Source organism: Rhagoletis zephyria, unplaced genomic scaffold (assembly GCF_001687245.7).
Source record: "Rhagoletis zephyria isolate East Lansing unplaced genomic scaffold, Rhagoletis_zephyria_1.1 Rzeph_scaffold_08849, whole genome shotgun sequence".
NCBI lineage: Eukaryota > Metazoa > Arthropoda > Insecta > Diptera > Tephritidae > Rhagoletis > Rhagoletis zephyria.
In genome coordinates, this window is record NW_016165928.1 from 8,198 (window position 1) to 18,125 (window position 9,928).

The 9,928-nt window shown below is 37.1% G+C and overlaps 2 protein-coding genes across 2 annotated transcripts; one reads left to right on the forward strand and one right to left on the reverse strand.

The window, feature by feature from the left end:
- Positions 1-3,636: 3,636 nt before the first annotated feature.
- On the forward strand, positions 3,637-6,567 carry LOC108375389 (mitochondrial ornithine transporter 2). Its single transcript, XM_017631509.1, has 5 exons — positions 3,637-4,040; positions 5,357-5,721; positions 5,807-5,888; positions 5,979-6,084; positions 6,136-6,567. The coding sequence occupies exons 1-5, from the start codon at positions 3,953-3,955 to the stop codon at positions 6,461-6,463; spliced, it is 969 nt and encodes a 322-aa protein (XP_017486998.1). The 5' UTR covers positions 3,637-3,952; the 3' UTR covers positions 6,464-6,567.
- Positions 6,481-9,387, reverse strand: LOC108375388 (FAST kinase domain-containing protein 5, mitochondrial). Its single transcript, XM_017631508.1, has 3 exons — positions 7,282-9,387; positions 7,045-7,217; positions 6,481-6,658 (listed from the first exon to the last, which is right to left on the reverse strand). The coding sequence occupies exons 1-3, from the start codon at positions 8,984-8,986 to the stop codon at positions 6,569-6,571; spliced, it is 1,968 nt and encodes a 655-aa protein (XP_017486997.1). The 5' UTR covers positions 8,987-9,387; the 3' UTR covers positions 6,481-6,568.
- Positions 9,388-9,928: the final 541 nt, after the last annotated feature.

Consider the following 9,928-nt stretch of genomic DNA (forward strand, 5'->3'; position numbering starts at 1 on the left):
ATGTACCGCTGATTTTGTATGTAAATGTGTTTACTTGTCATTTAAGGTCTCCCATCCTTCGTAATATACATTCACGCATACACATAAACTACATATAGTAAAGTTTAGTAATATCGTACTTAGAAACTACATATAAGAATTTACAGTTTATCTTATGGTTAGCATTTCGTGTAAATTACTTATCAAATTGCAAAAGAATAAAACAAAATAAAAACAATATATATACTTATATGACTATACATATATACATACATAAACATAATGAAAATATTACATTTAATACATTATATACCACAAACAATAAAAAGCGCATAAATAAATAAATAAAAAATGAACCTAAATTACAAATTGGTTGAAATTTTTTGTCGATTCTTTTTCTTTTAAGAAACTAGCCGAGTAATCGGTTGTGCGATAGGCTTGGGCCCGAAACGTTAAAAGAGGAAAAGGCAAAAACACTGACCTCGCCACACGTTGACGGGGTTGTCGGGTTGCGATCGGGAAAAGGGCTACATTTGATCGACATGCACCTGGAATATTCGTATGCTCTGTAGAACATAAGCTTCTTTTCAACTACTGAATATGTATATGTATTACAAGAAATAATAAAAGGCTACCAAAACCGCGATTCAGGAGATGCGTTGAGCGGGACATGGCTGCAAGATATTTGCAGCACGCGCCATCTGTTACAGAAGCAATGAGTTACGCTACAAATTTGACTTGGTTGGGCGGAAGCTAGTCGAAGGGTTCATCCTTAACGGTGGACGAATTATTTCAAACCGCATCAAAACAAAGTTTAAAACAACATCACCCAATCAACACTAGGATGTGCAAATAAAGCATATTTGGTTCAAGAGGCAGAAGAAAATATACAAATTATACGATAACGAAGATGTTCAGGTCAACTTCGTCGCGGCACGGAACATGCTAGCAAGTATGTAGTACCAGACACCAATGAAAAATGATGTGGGGAGTTGTAATTCGATGAAATCCATCATATAAATCATTTACGATGTGGTTACGTCTTTTTGTATTTCAGGTGACGATATATAAAAACCAAATTGACCACACTGAATTAGACAGAAGACGATTCGGGATTGCTTAACGTTCCTAACGAAACAATAGGTAGGAACATGATCAGCTGTGGCTCTATAGTCTCCAGGTTCTAGGATGGACTCCTCCTTATATTTTTGTTCCTGAAACAGGAGCTACGAGGGAATTACAATATCGACCATCCAACGTCCCATCTCCTTCTTCTTGTTTGGCGCTGTAACCACCTAAGCGATTTTACACGAGTTCAACAAAGCACGGCAGTCGTTTCTCTTCTGCGACAACTGACGCCGATTGAAAATGCCAATTGAACCCAAGTCCCCCACCTGGTCTAACCAACGTAGAGGAGGCCTCCCTCTTCCACTACCGGCGGGTTGCGACTTGAATATGTTCATTCCTGGAGCGTTTATGTTATTTCGTACGACATGTCCAAGTCAGCGCAGCCGCTGTATTTTAAACCGTTGCAATATGTTTATGCTCTGCGCCATACACCAAAAGCGCTTTCGTACGTCGGGAGAGGACTGCAATTCTCAATTGCTTACTCAGTCCAAGTAGCACTTTTTGGCATGGATGATTCTGCTTTGGATTTCAATGCTAATGCCGGTTCCCTAGTAAACGAAAATCTCTACTCTGTCGTAATTATAACTTTTAACAGTAGCCGCATAATGGCTATTCGTACCTCGTCATAGTCGGGGGGTTCTGACAAAAAAAAAATATTTATTTATTTGCACTTTTATTTCAACATACTACATAGCATGCTACATCATGATAAAAACATAGTAAGGTAGAACCGTTCTCTCAATTCGTCGGTCACGATTTTTTTTTTTGAAGTTTGCCAACATTTTAAAATCATATAAAATTGAGAGTAAAAAAAAGGAATTGTTCAAAGTTATTGTTGTTTGAGATTGAAAATGAGAATGTGTGTGTGAGTTTGTATGTAAAATATTAAAATTAAATTGCTTGCAAACGTCAATAATTTGAAAAATACCCCTCAACGGTTCTACCTTCCTATTTTTTTTTTTATCATGTGCTACATATGTAATTTGATTAAAAATAAAATTTTTGGCACAAACAGGGCTGAAATTTTTAAATTGCTGCCCGTATTTTGTTGGTAAGTCAAATATTAGTGGCATTGTGCTACTATGATAGCCAAGTAATCATAGTCAACTTATGAACAGTAGTCGAAACAGTTTTAGCCGCACCAAATTTTGATAAGTTTTAAAATGTTATTTCTGTTGTTATTTAATTTTGGTCAGTTTTTTATACTTCATTCTTTAACAACATCCGTATAAATACAAGTTCAAAGCAGTGCCACACGATTGGGTTTATTTTTGCCGAAATTTGGTACAAATCGAATCCCAATTGTGTGAATATCCAAATAAATTTCTTTATTCCAATCACGAAAAAATTTGTTGAAATTTTTCAATAGAAGAAATTCGATATTCCCCCCGGGCCCGAAATTCCTCTATACGGCCCTGCCTACAACCCATTTTTAGCGACTTTTAAAATCGAATGTGGCCACCACTAAAAATTGTCAGCGCCATAACTCTTGTAGTGTCAAAAAATAAAAAATTAAAACGTTTCAAAATTCATACATTTTTTTGTATTTCCCATTATAGGATGGTTCTAATGAGAGCAGTGTCAAATTCAATCACACTTTGTTGAATACATTTTGATCACGCCCGTTCGTATGAAATTGTGGCACACTGTACCTACATTAAAGCTCTGATCCAATACTTTTCGTGAAAAACCCTGTAAAACTGTCAAACAGCAAAATTACTCTCCGAAGTGAGAGTAAAAAGTGAGTAGCAACAAAAAGTACGGGAACAAAAAACTATTTTTCCTGTAAAAACTTCAACCAGAGATTGCTTGACACGTTTCATGATTTTACCAGAAGAAAAAGTTCGGGTAAAATCTTGCAACTTCATTCTCTACACAACTCTCCAAAAGTCGCTCTCATTTACAGGATTTTGGAGTACGGGAACGTTATTCCTGCAACTTCCTGCAAGTTCGTGTAAAATCCTGTAAGTTCATGGAGTACTGGATCAGAGCTATTTTTCCTGCAACTTCCTGTAAGTTCGTGTAAAGTCCTGTAAGTTCATGGAGTATTGGATCAGAGCTTAAGTTTTTCGTTTAAAAATTGGGAGCAACTCTGTTTTATTTATTTTTTTTCTTTTTTCTTCTACTGATTTTTTTTTTAGTTTTTGTTTATTTGACTTCAGCAAAGTCAGTAGCAAAAAAAAGAAATCAAACTATTCTACATATTAAAGATAAAATGTGTAGTAAAAAGTGAATTGTTTTAGATTGAAAATAAACAAACTAATGGCATGCGGTTATCAGCACCAAGAATTTTACTTCCTCGCATTTATCAATTGGAAGATTAGACAAATTTAAAATAGCTACTAATCCTAGAAGCAAAAATTAAAAATCGCATTAACAACATAATTTCAACAGCGAATTAATAGTATTGATAATAACACATTTTTGCTGGGGAAGAACAACAACATAGCCACATTTAGTTGTAAGAGCAGATAGCCAGAGCGCCAGCAGAAAAACACTTCACGCTCTCGCTGATAAGAAGCGGACGTTGTCGGCAAAATAAAGCGCGAGCAATACACATACATACGATTGGAGTCGCTTGGCGCAGTATTCCAGAGCAGTCATCAAGTAGCGGTCGCACTCAGCTGATCATTCAGATATTTCATCATCCAGCCACGACAACGTGTACGCTGTCAAATCTCGAAAGTTTCATTTCACGATTAAAGTGGTCACATACATACATAGGCTTGGAAGATAAGCTTTTGAAGTGTGGAAAATTGTAGACGCCGCTGCTAGTCGAAAGCTGTTGAGCGGCGAAACTATTGATTTATCTTTAAACACATATTTTAAGTAAAGTTAGTGGAAAATGTTTTGGGAGAAAAAAGAACCGGAGCCACCACCGCCACCTAGTGTTTTGCGTAGTCGATTCATTGAGTTTGTGGCGGGGTCATTGGGTAAGTGAGAAACTCATATGGAATAATAGACTATCGAATAAGTGCTACTAAGCGTGTGTATACAATAGTGTGCTCAACAAAGGCACGTGGGTTGCCTCTCAATTTATTTATGCGCATATCAGTACATGTATACATACATACATACCCGTACATATGTGCGTTAGGGCGGGTCATTTGTTTTTTTTTTTACTATGCGCGTATAGCATAGGATTCTACGTGTAATTCTAACCAAATTTTCCAAAGAAACTATGGCTCTAAAATCAATTTGGAGTTGCGAAAATAGGCTTCGAATAAGATGTGAAAATTTTCAATGTTGCAGCCTCTGGCGAAAGTTTTAGGAAAAAAATAAGTTCAAAAATGGATTCCTCATACCAAACAACCCCTTATTAGCCACAGTGACCATATTTATGGCAGCCAAATAAGGGGCAAAAAATTATTTTGGCAGTTTTTTGCACAAAATCTGGAGGATCTTAAAGCCATTTTCAATGATGCTAGATTTATTAACCCTGAAACAGTACCTTCATTTTGCATATATTTTTCCATCTTTTGTGAAAGCAACACATAAATATTCATTTGTAGCATCACACATTTGTAGAATATTTTTCCATAACTTTGTACTTTGTGCTCGGAACGGACCAAAATCCGCACTTTATCCACTTTTTTCCTTTTTCGGAGAAAGTAGATGAACTGCGGATTTTTGCCCGTTTACTGATTCCATTTTTGGATACTTTAACGATCTATTTTCCCACTAAAGTCTGCTGCAGAAACGTATGTACAGACAACTACCGAAAATTGTTTGTGAAACGGATACTTTTTCGGCTGTTTTTTTTGAAATTTGTTTGATTGAATTTTTCGTTCAATACGCTTTCCTTCTCCACTTCGCAGATACTTTTTCATGGTTCAAAAAAAAAATATAATAAAATGAGGAAGCTCCTGAAAGAATTCGAACCCGACACCCTCTGGAAGCTAACAAATAACGGTACGGTACAAATACGCTCAGCCGCTGCCGACTACGAATGCATTCTTTCAAATATTTAGCTTGAACAAATAAAATACAATTATTGCTTTCAAATAACATCATCTTTTTTTTCAAACGTTTTCTACTCGTTTCCGGATACAGAAAATTGTACTAGACTGTACTGTCGCAAAATTTTCGTTTCTTATTTCTTAAAACTGCTTATATCATTTTTTTGTTGGGAAGGCAATTAGTTGATAGGATACTGAGTTCAGACGTTCTTTCGTTTTGAGGCTAACAACCCATGATCCGATTCCCATTAAATTCAATTTTTGATTTCTATTTTGTTATTTTCTTCCAGGTGGCGCAGCGCAGGTGTATGTCTCCCAGCCGTTGGACACTGTCAAGGTTAAACAACAAACATTTCCATTTCTCTACAAGAATATGTTTGATTGCTTCGTTAGTACCTACAAGAAGGACGGCATCATCCATGGCCTGTATGCGGGTAGTGTTCCCGCAGTAATCGCCAATGTCGCTGAGAACTCTGTGTTATTCGCTGCCTATGGTGGTTGTCAATCATTTGTAGCATATCTTGTTGGAAAGACACACACTAATCAATTGAATACAACAGAAAATGCTTTTGCTGGCTTCTTTGCGGCATTTTTCTCGACATTCGCGCTCTGTCCAACGGAGTTGGTTAAGTGTAAATTACAGGCGATACGCGAGGTATGCTATTTAAAGTGTGCATTTAGCTATTTAAACATTGTCATTGTATTCTAATCTATTTAGTTTTACTATTAAACACTTATAGTCGGCGGAATGTTGTCCAGGCATACCAGCTAACGAACATATCACACCATGGAAGCTAACTAGAATTATTTACAAAACAGATGGTAAGTTTAATTATTTAATATGTACAAAGGAGTTCATGTTTAAATTACTATTTATTTTATTTTTTTTTTTGCTTAACTACGCCACACTAGGTATTCCCGGCTTTTTCCGCGGTCTTACGTCAACTTTTATGCGTGAAATGCCCGGCTACTTTTTCTTCTTTGGCAGCTATGAGGCAACGCGCGAATTTCTTACAGAGTAATTTTATTTAGTATAATTTTAAAGGCAATATTAACACTTCACTTTCAGGCCCGGACAATCAAAGGACGAGATTGGTCCACTTAATACAATGATTGCTGGCGCTGTTGGTGGCGTTATGCTGTGGACTTCGATTTTCCCTGCTGATGTTATCAAGAGTCGCATACAAGTGCAGAATCTGAATCGTGGCATGTTGTCTGTGGGTCTTGATATTTTACGCAAAGAAGGCATTTGGGCGCTTTACAATGGACTGTTGCCTTCAGTGCTGCGCACCATACCGGCAACCGCAACACTATTTGTAGTCTATGAATATACGAAAAAGACGCTTCACCAGCACTTAGATGCGCTGAACGTTCCGAAGGATGGAAACAAGAAATAGTAGTTTGTCATAATTACTTTTAAATTGTGTTCCTTACATATGTATGTCTGTATGCACAGAATTCGCTAATTGATTTTGACATACATACTCATTTGTAAATTTATGCTAAAAATTTATGGCGTTCACTAATTTTCGTTTCAAGAACTGCTGACGATCCAATGGGGTTTCTTGTGCGCGCCATTCGTGCCAATATATCTGCAATAATAAAGTAGTAGATATAGTAAATATTCGTAGTTAATTTTAAGTACAACTCAATTTAGCATAATTTGGTTTTAAAAAGCTTACAATTTAACTATGAATATGTATGTATGTAAATGTAAAATGTTGTCCATGATGAATGTATGTTCATTTTAAGATAAGAATTTGTAAGGTCAATATACATTTTATAAACTCATTAAAAACACAAAAGTTACAAGAATGCAATATGTACGGCTTCAATTGTATTAAAATTGTCTTGAAATTATATGCATTATGGGATATATTATCAAATTGATTGAAATGTGAAATTTTCTGAAGAGCTGATGGCAACATTTATATTTTTATCAGCTCTTTCTACTAAATTAAAAAAACAAACTACTCACCACAATGGGCTTGTGTCCCAGCATGCGTAACTGGTTAAGCTTCATCTCAAATAAGCCAGTGAATCTTTGCTTATCTTTAACAACATTATTCCAGCCAGCTATCACAATAGCAATGGTGTCCACTTCCGGTCTATCAGAATCACCTAGCAGCAGCTGGCGTGTCAAAATATCACCTGAAATAAAGAAAATGTTAATTGAAAAAACTGACCACTCCATAGATTGTTTACATTAGAATACCACTATAGTCCTCCGGACAGCCAGCAGCAAGCCGTATTGCTTTTCGATTTTTATTGTCATAGCAAATAACCAAATCTGGTCGCTCGAAATGTGGCAAAATATGCTTGAACGTGTTCGGTCGCAATATTCGTTCAAAAGTTTCCTTGATTTCCAGCAATATACGATCTGTATTATTTAATCTGAATTTAGAATTTCTCTCAGGTATGTATTGTGTTAACATTTTGCCCATAGAACGTCGCATTTTTTCCGATAATTGGTTGCCCGTATAACCAGAGTCCTTTAAATTTATTTTCACAAAAGAATCTAAATTGAAGATCTCACGTCCAAGTGTCACATTTTTGCCATAAGCGTGATCTATGAAACGCTTGTCCAACGCAGAAGTTAGCATCTCTTCATTATGGTATCCACATAATGTCAGATAATGCAGGCACGCCGCAAAACAACGCGGATATTTCATGACTTCATCAACTTTTGTTTGAAGCAGCGAGATAATTTTCCGACACAACTCTTGCTCGACACCAGTTGGACTGCGATAATTGAAAACGCTTATAGCCAAACATATGCGCTCCATGTCCTTGAGGCGCGCATTGGCGATTTCATTATTGAAGCGCTGTAGCACCAACTCTAGAACGCCATCATGACAACATTGCAACTCGACACCGAAAAGCGCTAAGTGCAAACAGCTCATTAATGAAATGCGCGACACTTGCTCTTGTAAAACTTCCATTAGTTGCATCATTTGTGGCACTTGCGGTAATTTACTGCTATAACGCAGCACTTTTAAGATGGCGACCAGTGTTATATCGTCCACTGTCTCTGTTTCCGCTATCAATCTATTGTACAGATGATCTAATAGATCCGGATTTCGTATAGGTGTTTGTGTCTTAAAGAACCCCATCGACATGACACCCAACTCCTGCAACGACATACTATCGACACATCGCGCTAGATTCACTTCGAAGTCAAACATTTCAAATACAGGCCGTCGTAAAACATTACAGTAGAACATGGCTTGTACTAAATGCTCGGGCTGCATGCGTCGTACCTTCCGCCCAAGCTTACGCAACGCTTCCCACACAAACTCTGAAACACGTGCCAAGTTCAGCGTATACCAGGCATCGCATGCGAGCAACAGTTCATCACTTGACCAACGATCAATGCGACGACAACACTCAACATCTAAATTGTTCCACAATTCCACATAATTATGTTCACGCACTGAATCCTCCAGTGGTAGCTGGGCTAGTTGCCGAAGTGTTGTCAATAACTCCTCGTCATTTAGGTGGTGAGTCTGCTCGCAGAATCGTAGACAAAATTGCGTGAAACGCTGATCTGAGATGCAGGTATTCGTGTGTATGCAATATTGTGTCAAAGCGGTAAAAGCACTGAAGAGTTCTTCAATTGTAGAATCAGTATTTTTAGGGGTTAAAGCCAATGATGGAAGCTGCGGGTGCTCGGAAAAATTTTTAGTTTGTGTGCTTACATCCAGACGGAAAATTTTATACGGTTTCAGTGAGTGCTCCAACACATCGTGTGCATGTTTGTTCTCCTTATCCACAAATAGTTTAGCCGTATTGGGATGACTCAAATGAAGGCAAGCAATCGGTGGCTGTTTTAGTGGAATCCTTCTTGGTTGGTTAACTAGCAATTGATAAATTCCTTGTACCGTACTAAGGCGGAATCGTATTGTTGGCACACTCAACATTTCAGAACAAATTATTCAACTTTTAATTGCATCACTAATCCATAACTAATTAGCCTATTTAAGAAAACAGAAAACGTGATACGCCTGTACGTTTGTTTGTGCGATAACGCTGGTGCCAAAACAGCCAGCTCCCGATCTGATTTAACTCTGCTCACTCGGTGAAGTCATTTTAACTTGTGTACATATTTGATGATTACGGAATTACTAAATTACTGTAGTTTTAATAAGTAAAGCACTTTAAATGCATTAAATAAGAAAAAATTCGCTTTTTTCTTTTTTTGCTTTAATCGCCTTTTTTGTTTTGTTTGCTGTTCAAAGCATCAGCTGATTTATTAACAGTGCACTACAGCTACTCTCGGTTGTTGACACTCATCTCTCAAAGTTTTCCAATACTTCTGTTAACGATCTGTTGTTTACAGAATGCTGATCCGCCGATATATCAGTATGAGTGAGCGTAAATTCCCAAAGGGCCTGAAACATGAAACATGGTTCATGGGCCTGAAAGTTGTTTTCTGGCATTTTTTCACGCAGTCTCTTCTCATTAGTCTCTTCCAAAAAAAAAAATTCGAAAATACTTTATATGGAAATGCAAAAATCCTTCAGCAAAAAAAAAAATCTCAAAAATTAATGCGATTTTTGACTAACTCCAAACGTGCATTTCGCACAAGCGCACTTGTGCACAAGGGTATTATCAAAGAACGTAGACTACGAACGTTATCTACGTTCTTTGTTATAATTTTGTTCACATAACGGTTGTTTGTAACAGCCAAAACGAATCGAGATAGATATAGACAAATGTATACATAAATGATCAGAATGAAAAGAAAAATCGATTAAGCGGTGAATGTGTGTCCGTCCATCCGTCTGGGTACACGATAACTGGAGTAAAAATTTAAATATCTTAACGAAACCTAGTACGTGTACTTCTTTCGTGCGTAGGAC

What these genes read in the sequence shown, in the direction of transcription:
- LOC108375389 (XM_017631509.1), top strand. Translation starts at nt 3,953, where the DNA reads ATGTTTTGGGAGAAAAAAGAACCGGAGCCACCACCGCCACCTAGTGTT. An exon ending in AATTACAGGCGATACGCGAG is followed by an intron (nt 5,722 to 5,806) that starts GTATGCTATTTA and finishes AAACACTTATAG; the next exon opens with TCGGCGGAATGTTGTCCAGG. An exon ending in ACGCGCGAATTTCTTACAGA is followed by an intron (nt 6,085 to 6,135) that starts GTAATTTTATTT and finishes CTTCACTTTCAG; the next exon opens with GCCCGGACAATCAAAGGACG.
- LOC108375388 (XM_017631508.1), bottom strand. Translation starts at nt 8,986, where the DNA reads ATGTTGAGTGTGCCAACAATACGATTCCGCCTTAGTACGGTACAAGGA. An exon ending in CTGTCCGGAGGACTATAGTG is followed by an intron (nt 7,218 to 7,281) that starts GTATTCTAATGT and finishes TCTTTATTTCAG; the next exon opens with GTGATATTTTGACACGCCAG. An exon ending in TGGGACACAAGCCCATTGTG is followed by an intron (nt 6,659 to 7,044) that starts GTGAGTAGTTTG and finishes TTATTATTGCAG; the next exon opens with ATATATTGGCACGAATGGCG.